This window comes from Dromaius novaehollandiae, chromosome 8 (genome assembly GCF_036370855.1).
Source record: "Dromaius novaehollandiae isolate bDroNov1 chromosome 8, bDroNov1.hap1, whole genome shotgun sequence".
In the NCBI taxonomy this organism is placed as follows: domain Eukaryota; kingdom Metazoa; phylum Chordata; class Aves; order Casuariiformes; family Dromaiidae; genus Dromaius; species Dromaius novaehollandiae.
The window spans coordinates 41,669,955-41,697,050 of NC_088105.1; the positions used below are offsets into that span (position 1 = coordinate 41,669,955).

Sequence of the window (27,096 nt, forward strand, 5' to 3'; positions counted from 1 at the left end):
TCGGTTTGCTGAATACAACCACCCTAGTGCCGACACACCACAGGGAAAGTACCCAGATTCTCGGTCTGTTGCAAAAATCTGCTGTGGTGACTCCTACAGATTTCTTCCAGATGCATTTGTAAAGTGGCAATGTGGATCCAAGAGTGTCTCAGTTTGAGGTTTAGTTACTCAACTTCAGCGGTGTGTGTTCTGTATGTTGTTGCATGCCAGAGGTGTCAACAAACCACACATCAATGAAATAAATTGGACCAGCCAGTTCACCTCATTTATAAAGAGAACAGAAGCGCTGGATTAGCTCACAGGTCATGAAAAGCCAAGCGATTTTTCACAATACCGCCTCCTCAAAGCAAATCAGCACTTTTGCGTCTCCTCCAGCGCTCCTTCTGTGAATCCTCTTCCCTTCGGATCTGAGAGACAAGAAATAGGCTCTTAACGCTGTTCCGAACAAAATGTCGCCCAGCCCCTTCATTAGCCCTGCCTTTCCCATGTCTGGGTGGCTGCTTCATTCACCAAGGAAAGGGGAAATAAAAGAAAAAAAAAACTGTGAAACAAGTTTCTGGAGAATTCAGGGACCTGTACAAGTGCTATTTTTTTAAAACACACCCAAAAAGGGGGAAGACAAGACAGCTGTCTTGTCCTTATGTCGGTATTTAAAGATGCATTATCATCTTTTGAAGAAACTCTGTTGGGTCAGTTCAGTGTTTCCAGATTTCACTACAAAAACTGCTTGCATAGCGTTAGTTCTACAAGATTCTACTTATAATAACGGAATGAATCATTATTTTGAAAAAGTGATGATGTGTCAAATTCCAGAGAAATGATTTTTTTACCAAGGGAAACAATCTACAACTTGGCAGAAGGATTAGATCTGCGGTGATAAACAAATTAAGTTTCTAGAGGACTTCTTCCTTCACCCCGTTGCGTCATCCCCCATGCCAGGCGACCAAGAGGAATTCTAGGCGGAGACCGTCAAACACAATTTCATCAGCTCAACAATAAATTTGCCTCCCACGTGTCTATTTATAATATGGATTTTTAAAGCTAAGTTTAAAAAAGTCTTTTTTTTTTTTTTGCAGTCATCTCTGTACTTCATCGGTTGCTCCATCAAGATTTCTTTTGGCTTTTTTTTTTTAAGAGAGAAAATTGAAGCCCATTTACAAAGAGAACCGTACACGGTCTCTCGTCAGGCCCGGGCCGGGGCCGGGGGCGGTTCCTCTTCCGGCGGCGGGGCTGGGCCGGGCCGGGGGCGGCTCCGCCCGCGCCGGGCCCCTCGGAGCGGGGCGGAGCGGCGCCTCGCCGGAGCCCAGAGCAGCGGGGCCATGGAGGGAGCCGACAGCAGCGGGTTCCTGCCGCGCTTCGCCCACTTCGCCACGCAGGCCATCCACGTCGGGCAGGAGCCCGAGCAATGGCGCTCCGCCGCTGTGGTGCCGCCGCTCTCGCTCTCCACCACCTTCAAGCAGCAGGCGCCGGGGCAGCACGCGGTGAGCACCCCCTCCCCCCCCAAATCTGTCCTCCCTGCCGGCCCCCCACGCGTGTTTCGCGGGTGCCGAGGCGCGGGGCAGCGGGGAAATGCAGCGTTTAACGGGGCGAGGGGCGGGGGTACTCCGGGTCGCAACGCACTGAAGGATGTGCTTGTTATTTCATTGCTAAAGATGGCGGGGTCGCCTCTCGCCTTGAAGATGCTGTGGCTTACCCTTGAAATTCAGGTGCCCTCGCGGTGTCTGGTTAGACGTGCAAAGTCACTGCAGGAGGGGAGGATCCTTTTATTCCCCTTTTAAATCTTTGAAGCGTGTGTGACATCCCAAGCTGTTGTTTTTCCATCGTGCTAGCTCCTGAAACAAAATAAACAAACAAAACCGTGCTTATTGTGATTTTTTTCCCCTGTTGGAAAAGATAAACTCTCCCACCGTGGTCTGAAAGGTGTCTCGTCTGTCTGGAAGATTTTCAGTTTGAAAGTCACATGAAGTTAAGTGCTCAGCTTCCCTCTGTGACTAGACAGACTGCCCGTTGATGCGTGCGAAGGGATTCAGCTGAGGAAGCTGCCCCCCATGTTACTGCCCTGGCAGTTTGTCAGGTGGTTTGCATGCACCCCAAGGCTTTCTTGGAGGCAGGGAGTTAACAATATTGAACTTTGTTGGAAGGCGTGGACATTTTCTCATTCACACAGATTGTGTAAAAGGTTGTTTCAATTGTCCTTCCAGCTCTCATAAATTTTCCATACATTTTTTTGGAGGTCTTAAAGCACTTGAAGTGTTGAATTATCATGAAGTTCCTGATGGTTACAGTGTGCGTGCGAAGGAAATAACACAATTTTTGAATTCATAAATCAGTATTTGTCCCAAGCCCTAATTCTGAATGTAACGCTTTGCCAGTTGGGCAATTGGAATTTGCCTCGTGACCTTTGATCACTTACATAGACTAAAATTTTGAATATTTGTGAGCCAACCACAGATTGATTAACTTGCTGAAGAGCACAGAAGAGGTAGTCACAAGCTGCTGTACTTACGTACTGATAAAAGAGCGAGCCACGTTTCTGCTCAGTCTGTTGGATTCCTGAATACGATGAAGTTGTCTTTAAACAGAAACCCTGAAGTACAAAAATACCAATATGCTTAGCCAGGTTCTCTCAGTGACAAATACATCCATGCATGCATGATTTTTTTTTCTTGTTTAATTTTTCAGTATTCATATAAAAACTATTGGATTCAAACCTAGAACTTGGCATGATTGCATGGCAGGAAAATAATCTGAGCTTTCTAAAGAACTTTTTGACTGGTCTTTCCCAGTCTGGCACTGGCCAGTGCCCTATAGCATTTATCAAGCAGAGGGTCATGGAGAAAGGACACTTTCTTTTTGATAACGACATCAGACCAAAGCCCTTTCTCCAACAGCAACCAAAGGTGGACAACTAGAAAAAAGAGAGAGAATGTGGCAAGCAGTATGATATTTCTCCCAGTACTCTCCCACAAATTGTTTTCAGCTTTCAGGTGTCCGTAAGGGGCTTGAAGACAGTTTTGGAGTTATTCTACTTGTTGTCTTGGGTACTTAAATACCTTTTGGAAACTGCTCAGATGATCATCTTAGTTTCAGTGTTAATTTCTGGGGATACGTGATTAAATGCAGACATTACAATATCTGGGTCTGAGAGATACAGGGTGCTTTCAGTGAAGTCACACCGAATGGAAGGTACTCATCATTTCACAGCAGTGGGCTTCCTAGGCATAATTCAGATTTTGGTGAATTGTTTGCTTTTTAGTTCATTTAGGTAATTTGAAATGATGTAATTCCTGTTCATTTAGATAATCACTATAATAAAACAAATAATCAAAGACTGCTGCTGTCTAGAATACAGATTCCCTTTAAAGAATGGAGAAATTAATTTTTTCTAAGTTCTTTCTTCATTGAGATACAGGCTGTGTTTTAGTCAATCAGCAGCAGTCTGTTTTTTTTTTTTTTTTTTTTTAATTAATGCTTTATTTGAAAAGTTGCATGACATTTAAATGCACTTTAGATATCCAGATTTTAAAGGGGTGGTGCTCCGTGAGATTAGTAAAGCTGTGCTGGTTGATAGCAGCTGAATAAATATCTAGCCATTGATTTTTTTCAAATGGAGTGATGAATGGCTAGTGCCTGGAGCTGAACTGTAGACATTCCTTTGAAGCAAAATAAGCTTTTGCTCCAGGATCAGGTAACACAAAATATGTCAATGTGTATTAAAAATCGTACAAGATAAATCTAGGTAAAGCTCACGTAAATGTCTTGGTAGAGCTCATGGGAGTCTAACACCAGACAGATTTGTGAGGTAGGAGGGATGGATCCTACATTGTGTACAGCAGCTTGATGTAGCCAGAAGACCACCCCACTGTTACTGGAAAGGATGGATGGATAGCCTGAGTGTTGAGGATGAGGACCTTTTAAGGAACCTAGGATTATTATTGTACAAAACTTTCTCGTTGCTCTCTTCTAAGTTATATTTGTTTCTTGCTTTCACAATAGGGTTTTGATTATAGCCGGAGTGGGAATCCTACCCGAAATTGCCTGGAAAAGGCTGTAGCAGCGCTGGATGGAGCTAAATATTGTAAGCAATTAATAGTTTCCTTAAGCAAGATGTCAGCATATGTATCTCTTAATAGTGCTTTACTACTGTAAATATATTGTGGAGGCAAGGATGTTGAATTTTCACCAGCAGTTGTATGACAGCAAGACTTCAACAGTCTTTGACTACTGGTTAGGGGCAAGAGCTGCTTTGATCAGTGTTGTGAAACTTAACATTCAGGAAAGTCCAGCTCAATCATTGGTCTTTGTGTAATGACTTTACTTCTTTTTGCTGCATTTAATAGCTAAGCTTAAACATAAGTATGGTGTTTCATGCTGCAAATTCATCCCTGTGTAGCAGCGCTGAGTTCAGAGATGTGAGTATGAGCCTGTCAGCACTTGTTATCAGACTTTGTTGCCAGCGTTCATCCAGGGTTACACCTTATGTAAACAATGCCTGTCTCTTTTAGTGAATCTGCTTAAAGAGTGAGATAGCGTAAGTGAGAGTGACAGAACAGGTTCCTTTTGAAAGCTAAGTAAGGAAACTGGAGGCAAGTTTGACACAGCTGTATCATACTAAAATATGATCTGTCTGTGATTTACTGTTCTCTGTTTCAGGTTTAGCTTATTCTTCTGGCTTAGCTGCTACTGTGAATATTACTCACCTGTTAAAGGCAGGGGATACAATTATCTCTACGGATGATGTCTATGGGGGTAAGTAAAGCACATGGGTTTTGGTCTTAACTGTGTAACTGTTTTAAAGTACCTATTTGTATCTCTCATTAACCTTTTGAATTGCATGCTTCTGACCTTATTTTTCTTCAAAGCCTTTTCACTTCGTGAGAACATGAGTATGTGGTTTTCACAACATGAGAACATGACAATAGCATATGGTTTATTGTAGAAATATATGGACTATGGGTCAGAGTTGTTTATGTTTTATTTATGTAATTGAAATTATATAGGTAAATTCATTCTTTGTGATCTAATTTAGAGAGAGAGAGAGAGACAGTTTTTGATACAACAAAAAAGAAATATCAGTTCATTCTAATTGTAATGCATTGTAAGATTGCGGATTGTCTCAGAGGCAGCTTGCCAATGTGAAAATACCCATTAGAACAGCATATGATGACTGTGAATGTGTACTTTGGGACCAGCAAGAGGATTTCAGTTTCAATTTAACTTCCCAATTAAGAAAAGCCCAAACAGGATAATGCTATTAATTGAAAGTATTTCAGAAATCATTCTGATTCCATATTCCTATTTCTTTTCTATGATGTTTAAAAATACAACAATCTTTAAATCTTTTAGAAATAAAAGCATACTAATCTGTCTCTTACAGTGTACAGCATAAAACTTACATTCTGACTTTCCTTGGTTATATACAAGGGACAGGAGATCAGTGAAGGAAAGTATTTATTTTGTACCTCAGTTCTTGGGTTTTTTCCCCCCATCCTGTTAAATAAATTTAAAGTAAAACAGTTCTTTAACAAGTCTGTCTGTCTCTCTCTCTCTCTCGTTGTTGTTGTTAAGGTTCAAACAGGTATTTCAGGAAAATAGCCATGAAAATGGGTTTGAACATCATTTTTGTTGACTGTACAAAATTGGAATGCCTGGAAGCTGCAATTACACCAGAGACCAAGGTAGGAGAGAGAAATTGCTAATCTTATTTGCTTAATGTCCTTAGACAATTTTATTCTTGCTTCTTGTATGGTCTTACGATACGCTTTTATTTAGTGTGTAAAAATAAATAAATGCAATGCCTAGAAATTTTTAATTTCTTAAATCTGTTAGAAGCACTAGGAAATGGCACAATTTCAAGGTACTTTAAGAGGAGGAATAGGAAATCATCTGTAAGCAATAAAGGCTTGTTCAGAGAAACATGTTGAAAAGGCCCAGTGAAAAAGGGAAAGAAGTTGGGAATTAGTGGTGTCATAGCTATAATGTTATAAAAATGAATAAGCAGCATTTTGAAGTGGTAATAGTTGATCTCATGGAAGACAGTACAGCTGTAAAAGGCTTCCAAACTTTTGGACATAAAGTTTTCTTCTGGTTATGTCAGGCATTCTTCAGCTATGTAGGACTTCAGTTCTCAAAAGCTTTGCTGTTTGTAATGCATATCAATTGTTTTTGTGGAAAATAGTACCTCTGCCAAGGAATCCTGCCTTTCTTCAGTTATGACCCTTATTTACAATCTGCAAACTGTATAGGAAGCTGACACTCAACAAATTAACATTAAAAAGCAGTTAAGACTTCAAAAAACATTTCTTAAAATATGAATGTAGTATTTGTGTTGGTAGAACTGATGATAACAAGTATCCTAAATGATACTGGTGATGATAATGATAAATAATGATGATGAAGAGTAACTGGTGTTTATGTTTGAGAGAGAGGCCTGGATATTCAAGTATTGTTAGTTTTTTAGTCTCTCACTATTAAAAATATATGAGAAGGGGGATATGTTTGCTTTAAACACCGTGCAATATACCTGCATCATCACTGGCATTGTAACATCTCCAAACTGATGGTTTATTTTGTTGAATTACTACAGCTTGTTTGGATTGAAACGCCTACAAACCCCACACTGAGAGTCATTGATATTCAAGGTTGTGCAGATGTAGTACATAAGCATAAAGATGTTCTTCTAGTAGTAGACAACACTTTTATGTCTTCGTATTTCCAGGTAAACGGTTTGTTTGTTTGTTCACAATTATTCCATTATTTCAGGGTATTCAAAAGCACTTTTTTTAAAGTAGGAAGGACCACCAACAAAGAACTGTGGTTTTGATCTGTGTATTTTAAAATTGCCTGCTCTAGTTCTAGATACAACTGATGCACTGCTACTTTTTAAATTAGTAAAGATGGGATCCAAAATATTTTACAGCTGGTTATATAGAAATATGGTACCAATAAAAACAAAATAGCTCAACAGTTAAATAAACACACCGGATTGTTTTCAACATTCGGTATTTTGGTGAATATGTGGCTTAGAAGTTTATAATTTTGGTCTCTGATAAGTCTCATAGCTTTTCTTCTTTTATAACTAGAATACATGAAGTAAAGATAGCTTTTTAAATTACACAAGTATTTCTAAATAATAAACTTCAAAGTCTTGTTCATCTTAATGTGGACTAGAAATATTCATATATACTTTCCTGGAGACTAAGCTAACTCCTTATATTATAGGCCTAATGAAAAACTGTTGTGGGCTTTTTTTCTCTTTTTAAAGGATGAAGCAGAAGGTGTCCTTGTGTTTGTTAAGGATACTGAGATCGTTATAATTTAAGAGAGGCTTATAAAAAGTGTTAATGCTTAGCTAAAGTTTGTCTTGAGTTTGTCTTGCACACATGAAAGGCTTAGTGACTGTATACTTTTTTTTTTCTTTTCCTGTATCTATTTTCCTTCTGAAAAACGCATGTGTGAAAGAAGCAAAGTGAACATCTGGAAATAAGAGCTAGTTAATATATCTTATATTGGCCTGGTCCTAAGAGGAAGTCTGTTTTAATGATTAATTTCAGTAAGCCTTAATAGGTAACGTTTTTAAACCCCTCAAGAATACTGCTGACACAAAGTACAAAGAAAATCGTAATTTTTGACTGATTTTTTTTTTTTTTAATATAGTAATATTGAATATAGAGCCACTGGTGTTAATGCTACTACTGCAGTGGCCAAGCATTGGGAATGCATGCTATCTGTGTTCCTTGAAAGGACTTCCATGTTTAATCTGACAGCAGTGTTCCTTTGCTCTAAATCTGATATCTTTATCGCCTTTTAACGCATTAGTACTCTTAAGTCTTTATAATATGCTTAAATTTTGTGCAAAACTGTTACTTAGCTACTGATTAAAAAAAGATTGTTCATTCCTTTTTGCCTATTAACATCTAGGTTTACCTCCCATCTTAAAAAGTCTGCTAGTAATAAAGTTGAACAGGTTAGAAAAGAGAGGCTTGACAAAAAAAAAAAAAAAAAAACCCTTCGCACTTTCTTCAGGTTTCCAATTGTTCTTCTGGTGTTGTATCACTAATACAGATACTTAGAAAGCTGGAAGATTTCTTTCTTTGAAAACTAAACCTTCTTTAGTGTCTTGAGGCCTATATTTTAGATTGATTATCATTACTTATCCCCTCCTCAGCTAAACAGTATAACTAAGTTTTTTGTAAGTGTGAATGGGCTGCAGGTTAGGTGCATTCAGCTCATTCAAATTACTTGCTCCTGTCACTGAAGCCAGTGGAAGTTAGACTGGTACCTTTGAATCACACTTTATTGTGCATTCTTTATATTGTGTTTATCATGAATTCAGAGTGCTTTTTGTTACATGTTCTGTCTTTCTTCATTCTCTTATTTATGCATTAAGGTTTTGGTCTTGGTTTCTGTATCTATTGATACTTTCTGGTTTTGATCACAGCATTTCTGGACAGTTTGGGAAGGGCTAGAGTGCAAAAATAACTTTAATCAGACCTATTATTTTCATTTCATTTTAGCGTCCTTTATCTTTGGGGGCTGATATGTGCATGTATTCTGCAACCAAATACATGAATGGTAAGTATTTGAATTCCACACAGCTCAGGCTGGTTATTTCAAAGCCATTCCAAGTACCGTAGAATCTCTGTGTTACCTCTTGAACCTCTTCCATGTCTCACAGATGCTTCTAAATTCATTTTGCCTTGGAGAAATCTATATACAGCTATTGCCAACTCGCTGCTAACAGCAGCAGTGAGTGATACTGTGCAAACACAGTTTGCACTGTGATAGTGTCCAGATGGTTTGCCATAATGAAAAGAACAAATCCATGAGATAAAACTGTATTTTTCAAACCCCGGCTTCCTCCAGGTTTGCCTGGTTTTACAGTGTTCAGAGTGGAGCAATCCTGGACAAGAAGAAGCCAACAGCGGCTGTTGGAAATATACCACGTACACGTACACCCATCTGTAAAACTAAACAGTAGGCCACAGTTGATTGGGGTCACCTCACAGAGCCTTAGTCCCTTTGTGGATGCTGACTACTGGCATAATTGGTGCTATGCAGTAACAGTTTGCTCTAGAAGCGCTGTGTCCTGACCAGATTCGCTGGAATCCAGCCATTGTAATCTCCTTCAACATCCTATCTCTGTTATACGTACCATTTCCTTACGCATCCTATGCCCTTTTCCCACTTCGTCTCCTACTGATCTTCCCTCACTACACCTGCTCTGCCTGCCTTGCTTTCTGCCAACAGTTGCAGGCAGTTCATAAAAGTGAATGCATCTGCCAGTAATTCTTAGACCATTAGTTTTAGTCTGAGGAGTTTTAATAGCTCCTGAACTATTCCTGATGAAAGAAATACTGACATGACCTTGAAGCACTATACCTATAGATATTTGTAGCCATGTTATCTTTAATCTGGCTGCAACATAGCAAACAGATGTCAGTGCAAGGTAGCTGCCAGAAGAGATATTACGGTTGAAGGAAGTTTTACATGGTTGTGTTGGAGCCTGTTCAAAAGCATATTCATTGTGTTGTTTCCCAAACAATCCATACTAAAATGTAGCTTGAATGTGCTACCTGTGCTGTAACCACATGTTCTGATTGTGGTACAGATAAAAGTGGAAGCGTTCCAGCTGCTGTTTATTCTTACTAAAGCAGCAGTCTGTGTTGCATATCAGTTCCACGGGAACACATTTGATTTCTGGACAAAATCCTGCTTTCTATCAGTTAGCTGCAGTGGCTCTGATAAGTGTCCGGGAGCCTGAGAAGAGGTCATAAAACATGCAGCATTGCCCAATGCTAACCATAACTTCAGAAGAAGCTGAAATCTGCCTTATGATTCACATGTTGGTACAGGAAGGACAACTGTAGCAATGAGGAGTCCAGTGTCTTGAAAATATGAGACTGTATTAGCACCAAGACTGAAAAAATGGGCTTATTGCAGAACCTTGGAGCAGATGGAGTGGCTAATATTGTTCTCATGTTCTTCCTGCATTTTTAGGGCACAGCGATGTCATAATGGGACTTGTTTCAGTTAATTGTGATGATCTCTATGAAAGGCTCAAATTCTTACAAAACTGTAAGTAGTCAATGTAGGAAATACCTTAAAATGTGTTATATTCAGTTATTATGTTCAAATATACCGGTTTGTAATGGAAAACATGTTGCGTATACACAAGCATGAAGTCTATCTCTGGAACGTAGCCCAAGCATGTAAATGTGAGGAAATGTAAATGACTGGAGAGAAAGTAGTAAAATATTTGTAGGAAACCTAAATTCTATTCCCTGCCTTTCCTAAGTATGTGGCATGGCCTTATGTAAGCATGATAGCTTTCAGTATACCCCCGTGGCTTCTTGGTCAAATAAAGTTAATGACACTGGTCTTCTCTCAAAAGCACTTCATAGCTGCTGATGGAAGAATACTCAGTTATGTGTTCTATGATTTTTTTTTTTTTCCTTTTCATCGTTTGGTCTGTTTGTAAATTGGAGGAAAGTTGTTCTTAAATTTCAATGCCTGACAACAAATGGTCAAAATCAGGACTGTTCAATCTACGGCTTGTCCCTTTTCTGTGGGCAGTTCAGGGGACTGGTGAAATGGGATGAATTGTCTGGTGGTAGCTGTTTGAATCCAAAAACCGTCTGTCACTGCAGGATTAAAGTTGAGACCACGGCAAAAAGCGCAGAGTCTTTTCCTATATTCACCTGACTTCACACATAAGACCTTTAAATTATACATTTATTTAATTTCATCTAACTTATGTAAATTATATTTGGGATTTTTTTAATTCATTCACAAATCAGAGGGTTCAGCTAATGTAGAATTTTCATATATAGTTTGATTTTAACAACAGAATTTTACTGCCTCATAATGAATAGTGTTCTGTCTGCCTCCTGTCTGCTACTGAAGGAGTAAAGGTGTATTAGGTCTAACAGATTTCATCCTCAGGTCTGCAGTTTATTAATTCAGCTCATTAATTGCTTTCATTTGTATGTGAGATGGGTAGGTCAAATGGCATCAAATTTGTCTTTCCGCTTGTCTTGTTCTAACTTTAGAATATTTATACCTTTTGTATCAGAGTGCTACGTTTGGGTTTTTAAGGTCCAAAGTAAATTCTGTGCAGATGGAAGCCAAGTTCCAGTAGCAATCAGTAGAAATTTTATTTATTTGCTTCAGGGGTTAGCTTGGAAATTAGTACTGTATTTAGTTATATCAAAAAAAGCCCTCTTTATTTTATGTGTAATTTTGTCTCTTAATTTCTGTAGCTCTTGGAGCTGTTCCGTCTCCTTTTGACTGTTATCTGTGCAATCGTGGTTTGAAGACACTGCAAATCCGGATGAAGCAACATTTCCACAATGCATTGGCTGTTGCTCGATTTCTTGAGTCAGATTCCCGTGTGGAGAAAGTCATTTTCCCTGGTAGGTTGGCCTGGCTTCAAAGCAGGTGACGTTTTAGAATGACGTGCATTTGAGTACTGTAATACTGTCATTTATATACCCTTAACATTTGATGACTCTAGGTTAGGTGTCTCCTTGGCTATGGCCTTTCCATGTGAAGTGTTTTTATACAGTTTATGGTGACTTGCTTTTGTCTTTGCAGTGATGGTAATTAACATAAACTTCTACAAATGTTACTAATTTCAGGACTGCCTTCACACCCTCAGCATGAGTTGGTCAAGCGGCAGTGTACTGGCTGTCCTGGGATGGTAACCTTTTATATTAAGGGAAATCTTGAACACGCCATTACTTTTCTCAAGAATTTAAAGGTAAATGACGTTAAATATACGCTACCCTAAAGTGAATTGAATCTGTCCTCGTGAGTGTGGTAATGGAAGGAAGGGGGTTTCCTTGGGGCGGGGGCAGTCTTCCTCGACTCTTCTTTCTTTTGGGTGTATCCATCTCTAAATAATAGATTATCTGTAAATGGGACACTAATGAGAGGGAAGAAAAGGATGCCTCATCCTCAAGGATGCCGCATTTAAAGTGTCTGTTTAAACAATATGGTGTTTTACATCCGGGTTAGCCCAGGTATTGCTTCTAATAAAGTGCTTGCATAGCAGCCTTTTGCAAGTGGCCATAGTATTTGAAAGCAGAGAAGCTGTGGCTGGTGTAATACTATAGTAATATTACAAAGTACTTGTCTGGAGAAAATCCCAGTGAGAAATAATGTGAATCATGGAACAAAGAAAGAGCCCCTCAATTTAGAGAATAGTTGTTTGTTTATTTTATGAGCCATAGGATTTTGGTTTTGGTCTTCGTAATTCATGCATTCTGTCTGTACTCTTTAAAGTATATGTAAGTCTTGGTCTCTGGTTAATTTGCATTCTGCTCTTGGTTTTGTCTTTTAATCATGGAAAAACAGATCAGTAATAACTGACAAAGGCAAATTAGAACTTCCTCACCCTCCTTGTTTTACTCACCTGCCAGTTAACATCAGCAGCAGAAAATGTATTTACTAATAGAACAATCTTCCCACAGAATATCCTTTGGAATGAGAGTGAGTATTTAATCCTGGTGCAGGAGATCAAGCAGATGTGCCACCAAGTTAGAGTGCAGAAGCATGTTCCAGAAGATACAGTCCCCTATAACTATTCACTTCACGCCTTTGACTTGGCCAATTATCAGTTTGTCACTAGGTTGATTAAAAAAAAAAAAAAAAAAAAAGAAAAGTAAGGCCAATGCTTTACACCAGGCTGAGACAAGAGGATTCATTCTCTGGTTGATAGGTTTGGTTGTGGGTGTTCTGTGGCCTTGCTGAGTGCAAAAGAAAAGAAGCCAATATGAGCAACCAAAGTGCAGAGAAATATTGAGGGCAGTAAATGTATTCATAGCAGACAAATTGAAGAAATCATGCATGTATATCTGACTGTGGCCAACCCTCTAGAGAGCTGCTTTGTCATCCCATAAAGATCAGCATTAAAAAACCTTAGCTAATGGAAAGCAGGTCTCAAACACAAGTCCTAGAAACATAGGATGTTTTTCAAAATACTAAACTAACCTTCAGTGAAAATAAATCTATTCAGTCTTATTGGAAGAATCTTAAAGGTTTTTTACTTTTTAGGCTGGCCAAAGGCAGAACTGATGTGAGAAGGGGAAAAAAAATGTTATATGTGAATATTGATAAGTGAGGGTGATGATGGAAGAAGAATAGGCAAGGATATGATATAGTCAGTTAAACCTTAATCTATATTTGTAAGATATGAGCCTCATTTTATTCAGACAGATGGTTTTATCCCTTCTCTGAATAGAATGAACACATTGCTAGGCCCCAGGCAGAATCCTCTTCTTAATGTTGTTTATTTTCCCTGCTGCTCCTCCCTGTCTGCATCGCTCTCCATGCATTGCATTTTGAGAGCTGCTTTTGAGTTATATTTGCTCAATGTGGGAATATTTTAATTTCAGTTTTGTTTCAGTGTCTTTTATAGTCATTTTAGGAAAAATCTATTTTAAATCTTAATAGCTGTTAACTTGAAAATGTCCACCTTTTTTTCCTTATTACAGCTAATATTTTTCATAATGTAAAAATTATAATAGAAAACTTTAGCAAAAGTATACAAAAATAAGAAAGCTAAAAGTTCCTGTTTCTTTCACTGTCTCTTTCTAAGTGTTTGTACCTTTATATTTTTTATTTTAATTTCTGTTTACTTTTTTTGCTGTAGGTTTTTATACTGGCTGAGAGTCTAGGAGGATTTGAAAGCCTAGCAGAGCATCCGTAAGTCATTCTTCACCTTAAAAGTCTATTAGGAAAAATTCTGAAAAGCTTCACAGTAACAAAAGAGTTCTGATGTATTTTTATGGTAGTTCTAAAATTTACTAGTATAAAAAGGTATAATATTTTGTGTATAATTGAGCTTCAAGGATAATATGTCCTATAACACAAAAACAATGGCTACTCCAGAAGTTAGTGTGACTTTTTTAAGTATAAGAACACTACCTCACTACATTAAAATATTCTTGAATGACAATAGATTGTTCCAAATCTTGCCCAAAGAGGTAGATATCACACCCTTCGGCACTGTGGAGTGTTTGAGTGGGCCAGAACTGGAGCAACCCTTGGAAGCTGCCCCATAATACTGTTGGGACGATGCAGCATTTGCAGGAGTGCAAAGATGCATGCCTCAGGTGTCCTTGTCCCAGCTGGGTTGCAGGTTTCAAATTTTGCTGCTTAGGGTTTAGTCAAAGCATATGTGGTCTCTGTGCCTGGTCTTGAATTTTGCCTAGGTATACCTTCTTTGAAAGTAGGTTCATCAACATTCACTTTTCTGTTTCCCCCCAAAAATGCTTTATGGTGGTGTCAGCCGAGTTTTAAATTAGGCTATTAGGTCTTATATCCATTGAGCAAATTGTTCTAGAACCATTGTAAATTTTAACAATGTTTTTTCACTATTTTCAGCAATAATACGCTAATACTTTCCTAGTTTCCTTGTTTTAACTGGAAGACTGAGCTGCAAAATACTGTGCTATCAAATCCAAGAAATCAGTGTTTTTAAATTAGTAGTATCTGCTCTTACTACTGTGAGGGAAAATGACTGCTATTCTGACTGCTTACGCAAGAGGGTGTATTCAGTACCTTAAACTGAATTGCATCTGTCTTCATGCCAGGTGGTTTTGTAAGGATTTTGGTAATACTTAGCTGCCTCTGCCCAAAGCAATTGGTCAGGTAGATCTGTAGATTTTTGCAGTGAAAGTAGCTGTTTAGACTCCTATCTAGTCATTGCAACCAGTAGTGAAAATTAACATAATGTTGTTGCACCATTATCTTTTTTCTTTTTTAACCTGCTGATATTTGGGTGGGAGTCATTTACCTGCATGATTTACCAGATAGATAAGTGTATTTATTACAAAAAAAATTTTTTTTATTTAATCGGATACATAAATCCAATTTGCTCAGGTAAAAAAAAAAATTTACATAGAAAGTTATGATTAAACTTATGTGCTAAATCATTTCAGTTACTCATTTTAGAATAACAACAAATCTTAAACAAAAAAAAAGTTCAAATACAAAACAAGATTAAAAAAACTGATTGTAGTCAAAGAATCTTCTTATTGATTTGAATCACTTTATTTTAAATCTGGTGTACAGAACACTGCTCTACCTTCCCACGGACTCAGGTGGTTCCTTTCTGTAAGCAAGGGAAATCTTAGGCTAATGAATTCAAAGTTGCCCTAGATGCTTTTTGATCAAGAAGGCATCTCTGATAGATAGGTGCAAATCCTTCTATAATATTGCTGTATCTCCGTATGCTTAAAGTAGAGCTTTTGGATCCTTTTTTTCAGAAAATTGAAAAAAAAAATGGAAGGAAGGGGAGTAGGATTTTTTTTTTCCTCCTCTTTCAGTTCCACTTTTTATTGATGATTTGTAGTTTGGAAATACTACATTGAATCACTTGGAGATACAAGTCACTTACTGCATTGGAGTTCACATAATTTGCAGTGACTGGCAATATGATATCTTCAATCTATAGGTTAGCTAGCAGATGATACAAAAAAGGTGTGAAGTCTTCGTGAAATTCCAGGGGATGCTAGCAAGTAACCAGTGTGGTTGGTCTTTACCAATAACAATAAAAACTTCTTAGAAAAACTTTTTTTTTCTTTCAGGGCCATCATGACTCACTCTTCAGTGCCTAAGGAAGATAGGGAGGCTCTTGGAATCAATGATACATTAATTCGTCTATCAGTTGGATTGGAAGATGAAGAAGATTTACTGGAAGACCTAGATCAAGCTCTGAAAGCTGCAGTAAGTTGGTTGTTATCTTAATGCCATCATTACAAAAAGAATTTCCTCTCTAATCCTCTGCCTTTCTAATCACATGTGAGCTCTTAACAGTTTTACTGAAACTCAGGAATAAGTTGCTAGTTAACTAACAAGTGCATCAACTGTCTCCTAGTAATTTTTACCTCACTTAACTTTTAAAATATTCCTAAACATGCCTTGCAATAAGTGCATACATTTTTCAAGTTTTCATTACTAATGTTTGCTTTGCATCAAGGTTTACAACCCTTGTCAGTCACAATTCAAATTCATGCAGATTCCTGCTGCAAACAGATGATGTCCTTAGAGTCTGAGTGATCGGGATAGCTGCTGAAGTTAGGGCAAATGGAGACTCTATTATAGGCATTGAAGTGCTTAATAAGCATGTATGTACTTTGAAATTTTCATGTCATAATTTTAGAGGGTTAAATATATTAAACGGCTTCAATAAAAGAGCTTCCCCCAGGCAGTAACTCCTATGTTTAAGTAATATTATTTCCTTTATGAGCAAGGGAGTATTCCTACTCCTCTACCTAAAGTTCTGTATTTCAGACAATAGATTAAGATATGATTCCACATTATGTCTTTTCCTCTCAATGCAGGTCTTCTAAAACACATTAACTATGTATGTGTATTTGTGTGTTTGTGAGTATACATACGTGTGTGTATAGGGGAGAGACTAATGAATTGTTTCTGGCTTGGTCCTATACAGATCTGGATGGGCTTGTGTTGTGATTGATAGAATAATAGTTTTTCTTGCAAGTTTTTTTTTTTAATTACTCTTTTCTTACTGGAGTGGATTAGACATAACTGAAAAAAATATAAAGTAGAGGTACTTGGCTTTGAACTGATGCATAGTATTTGGAAGCTGCAGCCTTGCAGTTTGATGTATCGATATTTCAGTGTAGAATATACTTTGTAGTACTGTCCTTTCTATTTATCGTGCAGTAACTTATCAAGGTCATTGCCAATGTCTTTGGTTTCTGCAATAGTGAATAATTGGTTACGTAAATTTCACTGATCATCCTAGAAAGCAGATCACGTCATGTGATAGGTCTTTTCTCTTTCCCAGAAAGAGATCCCTGACCTTCTGGTATGCAGGAGAATTCCTTGGGATTTAAAATCTCATGACAGCTTTAAATCTGAATATATGAGCGAGACACGCCAAGCAGACATCCTTAGGCCTACCCACACACTCTGATTTAACCTCTAATTATGTCTAATCTCCAGAGCTTCAATGGGAGACTAAAAACCCTTTGAACCTTCAGAAGCATAATTGTGTGTTGGGGAGAGAAAGGAGAGCTTCTTCCTGATCTTGCAGGCAACAAACAGAGCCCAGAGGCATGGCATGGCCACAAGCAAATTGTGGGCCCTTTCAAATGCCATTGCAGATCTTGGGGTATCCATTATCCAAGGATGTGCACTAGATCTTTGGTTCCTGTTGCAAGCTCAATTTTTTGTTCTCAGAAACTGCCAAGTATTGTCAAACAATCCCATCTATAAAGCTTCGTGTTCTGTCTTTACAGTTCTAGGTTCCTTTCCCAAGTATCCTGTTTGTCTGCTACAGAACTTCACTTCTGGAAAGTTAGAAACTTCTGATTTCCAAAATCTAAACATATTCCTAACCTGTTTATATCCACTTGATCACACATTGCTCCCACACAGGCAAGCATGTTGCTGCCCTACCACATGATGAAAAGGTTTCATCAGGGCAGCGTGCTCTCCGCCGTGCCATGGGAGATGTTCTCCCTGCCGAGATAGGTGGGGGGGAGGGGGTCAAAGAGAATGAGAGAGGCACCAGATAAATCAAGGACTGCAGCAAAGCACATGCTTAAGATGGGTTTCAGCAAATGATGCAATAAAATTTAATAAATAACCACACTGTAAAAACATGAGTTTCCTTCTTCCCTTCTTCCAGTTTGTGCTCCCATACTGTTGAAGCACCATAACTCTTGTTGGTTTCTTTTCTTCTGCTGGGGGGGGGGATTCTGAGGATTCGTTAACTCCTCAGTAGTCCTCGCAATGCTTAGTACAGAGTTCAGTGGAAAGACTGAGACAGTCTTTACTCGACCTTGAATCAGCTCTAAGTCGATGACAGAGGTAGAAGTAGGTTCAGTACTGTCTTGTTTTCCTGCACCACCTCTGCTGGTAGGTACCAGCATCCCAAAAAACAATTAGAAAAATTAAGGTGTTTGAAATTCAGTTTTGTCCCTGTTTGAGAGAACATGGTCTTATTGGCAGATAAAATAAAAATCTGAGCCCTACAGCAATTGTAGCAAATGTATAGTAGTTTGATACACTGCACAGCCAGGAGATTATTTTTTTCTTCCATTGGTGATATGGAAAGTTAGTAAAAATTAGCAATAGTAACTGCATGTGTTGCTGCATGCCAGGATAGGGCACAAAGATAATTTGGTGCTACTCTGTATCATTCTTATATGCCAAAATTGAGTGGTGCATGGTTGATACGGGTGCATAGTATAATTATCTCATACTTTTCCTTCTTACTGCAGTTTCCAGAGAATAAGGCTTTCAACTAACATCTAAAACCTGAATTTGGAAGTTGAACGTTAAACGGCTAAAGAAGATGACACGAAAAGTCAAACAGTTTTCCTTGGATTTGCCTTTGAGAATTGAAATCTGTTCAATGAAACTCTAGATTCCTGGGGAGTTTTCCTTTTGCGCCATCATGTTCATTCTGTTAATGTCTGTATGTTGGTCACACACTACTGCACAAACCTTACACTCTCCTCTGTGTCCATTTCTGGTTGTATTGTAATCCTTGTCACTGGAATTTAAGAGGTCAGTTTACGTTTGAGAGAAGCTGTGATACATGCTCAGGAATATTATGGCCAGTTCTCTCAGTGGAAATTAATGTTTCTCATTTGTCATGCTAATGATAAGAGGATGTTATATCACTAGGCTTTGTTTCTGTTAGTTAATTTTTCCATCACTTCAAATCCAACAGTATTCTTGAATATCATTGATATAATTCAGATTTTTTTAATGAGACTGGAAATTTTTCCAAACCTCTGATATCTTATGGAGTATTGAAAATGAAGCAAAATCCGGTATCTGATACATAACGGTAACTTTCTAAAGGTGATTCTTTGGCTTTAAAAAAAAAATCACTAAACTGTGTTAATGATTTGCTTTATATTTGGAATTGGAATCAGTTAATTAAAAGACACTTTGCATTTCCCTGTTCTTGTTACTGCTTTTGGTATTTGAATATACTACTTGCTTTCAAAATCAATTGATAAAGTGACCCTGGATTTGTTTAAGTTCTCCTATAGGAAAATGATTTCATCAATGTTTTTAATTTTGTCAAGAAAAAAGAGAGATAAATTGTTATACATTGGAATTTATCATGAAAACTGCAACATTCCCACAAGCAAGGATTTCTATCAGACAGTAGACACTGACTCACAAAAGGGCATTTATTTACAGATTAGTGGTTTGCTGTGTTGGATTTGTTGGTGCTTTGAAGTTTTATAGACTTATGGTTCTGTGTGTTGATCTGTCACGGTGATGAGGGTGGTGCATATACTAAAACAGGAGTCAGATCCATGTTTTAAGTGATCTTAATAGTCTGTGTTCGGCCTCTGCAAATATGCCAGTGAAGACACTGAGGCTGTGTCTAAAGTTAGATCTGAAAGCGCACCTTGAGCACATCTTAGCTACCTATTTAGGCAAGAGGCATGTGTGTAGCAGTTCTGCTTTCCGCACCACTTACTTGTTTGGGTTTCTGCAGGAAGGAAACTGGAGTGGGAGTAGGCTATGGCTGCCTTAGGACAGGTTTCTTATCTGAATAATAGACACCAGAAGCCTCAGGAAACTGCATACTTGGATTAAGTGATCGGTGGGTTATCTGAAGCTGAGGCAGAACATTTCACATATGCAGCATAGACATAAACCCTCATGTCTGCTTCCCTGAGGTGGAATTTGTGTTGTTGTTTTTTGGGGGGGTTTTATTGGTTTTTTTCCTCCCTCTATCTGAAGATCTGTGGTGAATAACCACAAGAGAAGCAAAAATACCATAGGTATTTGTTACAAGACTGACCACACGCATCGTTTTGGTAAGGCTTAAAAACTTTTACCTTTCCCAAACTACATGAAAATTAGACTTGAAGTTTTTCTGTGTCTCTCGTTTTTGTTTCTTTTTCTAAGAATGAGAGCTGTTATTAAATGATAGTTCTGTGAGTTTTCACTCATTGGCTGACTAAAAGTTGATTTAGAATATTGTATAGAATACAGTAAGTAGAACACATGTAAGTGAGACGAGTGGGTTGTAACTGGCTGTACAGTAGCTATAAGCTGTTATCCTTGGTGGTGACCTGAGACATTAAATACTTGTGACTTGCTTTTATTGCATGAGAATCTGAGAACTTGATGTTCCACACAGCTGGAAAAGATACTAGGTTTAAGATGAGAATGTGTTTCATCTAGCCATAGAAGAATTTTTTTCTGGTTCATTCTTCATTAACATATTGCTAAAATATATGAAACATTGCTGATAACACTGCCAAATCAGAACTGCATTCTGTAGGAGAATGCTCGGAGTTGTTTTTTTTGTTTTTTTTGTTTTTTTTTTTAAGTTGACAGGCATTGGCATACTTAAAGAATTTCTGTTTCATATTGATTACTGTTTCCTACTGATGCATGGAAGCGCTTTTGTTCAACCTCTACTTATTTAAATATCACTGCTTACAGGCATTGATGTTTCTAAACTTTGAAATACACTGCAGTGTGAATCACCCACTACGAAAAAGAAATTAGCACACCAAAAAGGAAGCCTGGACTTCAAGCCTTCCCGCCCCCCCCCCCCCCCGGAGTATATAAGCAACTAACTGTTGATAGTCTCGGAGACTTTTTTCTTTTTTTGCTTTTTTTTGCTTTTTCTTTTTTTCACCTGTGTTGTTCTCTCCTTCAGAGCATTCCCATCCTCAGCTGACAAGATAATGGTATAGACTGTTCCTCTCACAAGTTTGTTTATGTATCTCTTAGTTTTTAGTGTGATTAGAACCTTAAAAATATCTGACATATCAGTGATGGACTATGTTACTTAAATAAAAGTAGTATCCCATCAGAGAAACTATACAACAGAGCCACCGGCACTAAACAGCAGCTGAAGCAGGAAAGCTAAGGGATGTGCAATATGAAAAAAGGTACTGTTTAGTATTCTGGCAACTAACTCTCTGCTTATGCCTCTCTTTAGCTCCTGTGGAGGCTGGGCAACCGCCCGTGCTGATTTTGGGCATGGGGCTGGCATGCAGCACAGCCTAGAGCATGGGAAGGCCGGCATGCTCCAACTGCAGTGTTATGCAGGGCAGCCCCACAGCTGCAGCAGGCAGGATCACTCCTACCCAGCTTTGGATCCATATCTGCCTCTTAGAGGTATGTATCAAGGTACAGAGGCTGAAAAGTGATCCCAGGCAAATTATGGAGAACCCTTCAGTTTCCTGGAGGAAATCATGCCTTTTCAGGAGGCAGTTAAGCATCCTGCAAGGCTGTTCAAACAAATACATTGAGCAATTTTTCGAACCAGGACCAGAACATGTAGCTGTTTGGTCTGTCAAAAGGGGAAAGAGCTGCGAGATGACACAGACGGAGGCTGATAATGATGGAAGGGGACATATCACAGGCATGTTGTTTAGTGATTATGTTGCTTCCTTGCTTTTATCCTCCTATTTAACCTTAAGATAAGTTATCTATTAGGCCTGCTGCTGGCAGATTCATTACTGAAGCAGTCCACTTGTTCACCCAAAGGGCATAAAAGCATTCAACGCGACTGCAAACTACAGTCCTGAACTCCTGAACTGTACGTAGGTCAGGAGTGAAGCAGGCAGCACCATCTCTTCAACTGCACAGTTTTGGCTGTGGACATGCAGAACATGGATCTGCACAACAGACCATGCTGCTTGTACTAGCAGCAAGAGATTTTTGGGGGGGCCGCTTCCAAATACCACTTATATGTCATTGCTGTCCCCAGCACTCATTGTTACCTCTTGCTAAAATTCTAGTCAGTTAGTAATGCTAGCAATCACCAGGATGTCCCAATTTTCCTTTTTTGAAGGAACCCAGGCAAGTTAGACCCAAGATGTTCTGCATCTTTCTTATGTTTCTCTACACCAGTAATTATACCCTGTGGTGTTCAGGCTTTAGAGCTTTGAGCTCTGGTTGACGTTTTTTTTGTTTTTGTTTTTGTTTTAAACTTATGTCGTTAGTAAACTGTCAAAAATCAGCTCACTAGCCTTGCCAGTCTCTCGCTCTCTCCCAAGTTCTGAGAGCTGACATGAAGCATTGCCTTTCTTGCTCTAGAATGGAAGTGCTGCGGGATGGTGTTTTCATTCCTTTCATGCAGAGCAGCCAGTCCTTTAGCCTGTGCATTAGGTTCTGTATATGCCCACAGCTTAGGCTCACCAGTCTTTTATCTTTTTATCTGAATTTTTACTAGTTCTGAATTAATTGCATTGTCATTTGTACGAACACAGTGCACCTCATTTACACTGACCGATAACCCAGAAAATGACAAAAAGGAGTCAAGGCATATGAGGTCTGTAAACAAAGATTCCTGTCATTGATAATAGTATGGTTTGAAGAATGATCATGAATTTCAACTAGTTGTATAGGCAATATAGTGAATTCTTAAGATATATTTTTACAAAGATACAGCAAATCGGAAGTGGTGGGTCCGAACAGTGTAATTTAAATAACTATGATAGTGGTTAAGATTCATTGAATGCAATATCTTGGTGCGTCAATCTATTCCTTGTGAGAAAACCAGAATTTAGGGTACCAATGCACTCTTACTTAAAGGTGATTGTATAGGCCTGCATATGTAACATGATCCTGCAAAACATTTGAGTTCATGCATAGCCTTAAACCAGTAAAGACTTCTGTTTGTTTTGATTAAAGTTTAGAATGTGCTTTTTATACCAGATCAATACAGTATTAAAGTATGTAGCACAGAATACAAAGATAATCCTATCAACGTATCTAGGCACTGTGACTTCTGAGCAGTGAGCATTTATACATATAGACACCCAAACAGCATAGTTTAGGTTATCTAGAATGATTAAATAGAGATTAACTCTTGGAAAAACTGAGATGACACCGTGTATGCCCAACAGATATCTCAGTTACTTATTTGCATTACTGCGTATAGCATAAAAGCATGTGCAAAGTGAATAAAAAGCTATATTTGATGTAACCTAGCAAATGATATAAACATGAGGTGTTCTATTTTTCAAAAAAAAACCCAAAAGAGTGACTGGCAGTGAGCAGTCTCAAAGTCACTGTTACTGTGTTGTACGAGCTGTCAACAGTTCCCATTTTAGCAAAAAAAAAAATCTTCTGCATTAATCTCCGCTTTGAATTTTCATATTCACAATTACAACACTTTTTGACTAAATATCCAGTTTAATTTCTATATTTCCACTCTAGTTTTTGTCATGTCTTTGTTGACAAGGGTATAACATGAGTGATGAATGTGGGCAGTATTATAAATGACAAACTGAATAGTGTACCTCCACCTGAGCAGAATTAATGTGAAAATGAGAATGTCCTAGGGAAAATATGTGCCCTTAGGTGGCAGTGATGGGCTGGAAACCTTCAATTTCCTGTTTATATAGAGTAAAGCAATAAAAGATGAACAGGTTGCATTTTTTCTGTTCCCAGGAGATCAGGAACCAGAAATAATTTTTCTGTTATTCTTTATTCATATAAATATCCTTGATCAACATTTCCAAGTTCAGTCACAGAAGTCAAAATAAAATTTCATTAAAATGTCAAATACAAAAGCTGTTGCATCCAAATAATTCCTTTATTTGCTTAATGACTAGATGGAGTTCAGTGAACTGAGCTTTGCGAAACTGAATTATAAATCAGGTCTGTATACGAGACAAAAAAAATCTACACAAATGTTCCTAAGGGATAAAGCAAAATTAACCTATGAAGCAGCTTGGACCTTTCTTGTTTGACATCTCCTAAAGCACTGATCCTGCAAGCTACCAGAGTAATCTATGGGTTCGAGCCGTGTGTCTGTAGTTCTGGAGGGCAGGAAGAGACTTCAGTTTTGGTTTGGATCCTGTGAACCCACCTTTAGACCTCACTGCATCTGGCCAGCTCATTTTGGCTGACTGTGCAGCTTCCCACCTTGTTTCCAGGCTCAGAAAAGTTGAAGCACAGCTGGTACTCTCATCTGAGTTCATACTACAGACTGTAGGAAATGCCATGCTTTGTGTGTAATAATCTTAAATTATGTTTAACTCATTTGCATTTCTGATCTGTGTAATATTTTGTTCCACAATGCCTATTATTCAAAGGTATGTGCAAAAGGAATTCCTTTTTTCCTTTTCTCCTGTTGCTGTTCGGTCTTTTTTTTTTTTTTTTTTTAATCTCTCCTGTCTCTTTCTTTTCCTTAGCAGTTATTTATCTTCTTGTACTTTTCTTCATGCACAGTCAACAAGTTTTAAATGCTGCTGTGTAAAACAACTTACAAATCAGGTTCTCTTTTGTGGAGGTTTTCTCAGGTTTAACATGCAAATACGAGCACGTCTATTAACCACAGTTGCTGTCTTTGTGTTGAACAGTCAGGAAGATGATACTGTGCAGAACTAAGAGTTTGAGGTTTGGGGAAGATCTGTTTTTATATTGGATTGGTTAGGTCCTCATTTCTTTCAGCTCTGCAAGAGCCATCCTATCTCTAGAGTTCAGGCAGGACATTTCCTCTATAGCTTGTTGCAGGTTGCTCAGTAAGATTTGTCTTTGCTGTGTACAGTGTTTTGGTTTTTGTTTTAATTTTTCTTGTTCCTCCTGTATTTTGGTTACATCAGGTCTGCAGCTGGTAAAACAGTCCTTCAGATAAGTTGTTGGTTTTTCTTTTCTTTTTTTTTTTTTTATATAATTGTAAATAAGCGACATCCTCTAATGAACTCCAGGTATGTGAATGGTTGGTCTTCAGCTCCTTGCGAATACAATTCCTTCTCTGAATGCACTCTAGAATGAAGGAATACTGCTTATATGGGGTACATGTATCTGGTTTTTACCAAGAGAATATCTGTCATGAAATGAATAGCTTCTGTATTTCTTAATTCTTTGGCAGCTGCCTTATGCAGATATGAATTTCCTTTATACTGTTTATTTTGGGACAAGACCGATGATACTGCCAGCAGCTAAAAATTCTCAATGAATTGATCAATAATTCCCTGAACACATGAACTATCAGTCTAAAGTTGGATATAATAAGATTGTCTTCATTGTAACCAAAGGTTAGACTCTAATTAGATTTCACAGAAACTGTTCTTTTTATGGGGAAGAATTAAAGTCAATGAGTGTATAAGAATTTAAGAAGCTGGTTACAAATCTGCAAAAACAGAAGATAATCATTTGAGATCTAATCTAATATCCATTCTTTCTATGACTTTTGTAAAGTCGTCATATTTGCCAGCACACTTTCCCAAGCAAGAACTTCAGTACTTGTGCTATCCTTTCTTTTTATACAGTTACCTGTACCAGAGTTTGTTCAATAATTTTCTTAAAAATGGATTCCCAAACTGTTTGGGAAAACTGATATTGTTCTCTTGGTTACAATCCATTAATGACATCAGTCAGCTGTGTTCTTTTCTTAGCTGTCTTGCAAATACCACAGCTATAGTCATAATCCTTAAAGTGTAATAATTTACTTGAACTGGAAAAAATAATAAGTTTCCCCTGGAAAATTTGCAGCTACATTCAGTGAACTATGATATGCGATGTGAGAACTCTTCTTTAAATATCAGCTGCTAAGCTTAAATGAAACCTTTTAGACTACTGGGAATAGTTGGCACTGACTTTCAGTTTTGAAAATGTTGAAGTGAAGACCCAGGAAAATATCGTACACATATCACCTTGAAGATTTATCTCAAAATAAGTTATTCTGTGCTATTGTGAAGAACACAAAGCCTATTGCAAGCAATGGTACGAGGTAAGTGATGACATAAATGTGATAGACTTTGGGATACTGTCAGCAAATCACAACAGATTAGGAATACTTCAAAGTAAGAGGAAGATAAGTAATGCTATTTAAAATAAATTTCAGTATGGCTACCTCTGGACTTCAATGGATTAATCCAGATCTATCACATATTTCACATATAATATTCTTTCTGAAGTTAAAGTAAAGGGTGACTTTTATCCCTTGATTAGTTTTTTGCACATCTGGAATCACAGATTGCATTACACTTCAAGGAGAATTTCTTTTTTATGTTGAGTCCCAGATCATGCTTATATTAAATAAAGATTACATTTGTTCCCCAGAAAATAATTGTATATAGCTAAGCCTAGACATAAAAACAATTAAACAGTGTCTGCTCTAAGAAAATGAACACTGAAAGATGTCCTAATAACATTAGGAGTCAAGTGAAATTTATAAGTTGTGGCAGCTCCTGCATGAAGTCTAACCCAGTTAGTACGTATCTGGTTGTCATCATGTGAATTTGCTCATGTTTTCTATAGTCTGAGAATCAGTGTGGTAAGTGATTCCAAAGGCAAAATATTCCTCTTTCTTACACTAGCACAAATCTACTGAGAAGAACGAATGTCTAAGAAATAAACAAGAACAGAATTAGATTTTGACATGATAAGTTTTGCAAATACTTGCATTTCCTCTTTTATAAAGCACCAATTCAATTTCCAAGTTCAAGAGATTAAAGACAAAGGAAAAAAAACTCTTGGAGCAATAGAAATATCAGGTACTCAGAGAAAATTATCATTCTAGGCACTTATTATCTGCATGAACACTGGCAGTAGTAGTTTTGGAAGAGTTTTCTCGTTTGGGTTACCCAATGTTTTTTCGTATATGCGAGAGCATTCAGGAGCAACAGTATACAGCAAACATAACAAGCAACTTACTGCTCTTCGATAATTCACATCCATGCCATGTGCAAGGTGGAATTTTCTACTGGAAAAAGCTAAGTCCTAAATTATAAAAATTACTTCATGCCAAGACAGAATTCATAGGTGAAATTTCTGTCCTACTGACTGGTCAGATGTACAGACCTTATTCATTTTTCTTGGGCCCAGAAGGTACAGTGCTCTTGCAGACAGAGTATGGTTCATTTATAGTCTCATGGACTTAACTATAGAAGTTAGCAGACTGTACTGTAATAAAATGCCATCTGTGCAATTTATGCTGAAAAATGTTGTAATATAATATTATTTTAAGCTGTACAGAAGATAATCCCTATCCAGCTGTTTTCAGACTTCTTTACTATTATGAAGAAGATGAGGTGCTTCACCTTTCATTCAAATTGGCTGCCTTGGGCTGAGTGTACCTGCGGTTGTTGAAACAGCCCTTTATGGCCAGAA

General features: G+C 37.9%; 1 protein-coding gene and 1 long non-coding RNA gene across 3 annotated transcripts; one reads left to right on the forward strand and one right to left on the reverse strand.

Moving 5' to 3' along the window:
• Positions 1-190: 190 nt before the first annotated feature.
• LOC112982274 (uncharacterized) lies at positions 191-2,368 on the reverse strand. The gene is made up of 3 exons (XR_003258943.2): positions 2,222-2,368; positions 1,694-1,832; positions 191-407 (listed from the first exon to the last, which is right to left on the reverse strand). It is a non-coding gene; the product is annotated as an uncharacterized LOC112982274 (long non-coding RNA).
• CTH (cystathionine gamma-lyase) lies at positions 1,251-18,948 on the forward strand. 2 transcript variants are annotated; one of them, XM_026098529.2, is made up of 12 exons: positions 1,251-1,481; positions 3,997-4,078; positions 4,654-4,749; positions 5,569-5,678; positions 6,587-6,718; positions 8,517-8,574; positions 10,000-10,077; positions 11,262-11,414; positions 11,640-11,761; positions 13,655-13,707; positions 15,594-15,732; positions 17,274-18,283. In XM_026098529.2, the coding sequence occupies exons 1-12, from the start codon at positions 1,320-1,322 to the stop codon at positions 17,277-17,279; spliced, it is 1,191 nt and encodes a 396-aa protein (XP_025954314.1). In that variant the 5' UTR covers positions 1,251-1,319; the 3' UTR covers positions 17,280-18,283. The 2 variants fall into 2 exon arrangements, with proteins under 2 accessions (XP_025954314.1, XP_025954313.1); XM_026098528.2 differs by having other exon boundaries at positions 1,253-1,481; positions 18,261-18,948.
• The last annotated feature ends 8,148 nt before the right edge of the window (positions 18,949-27,096 follow it).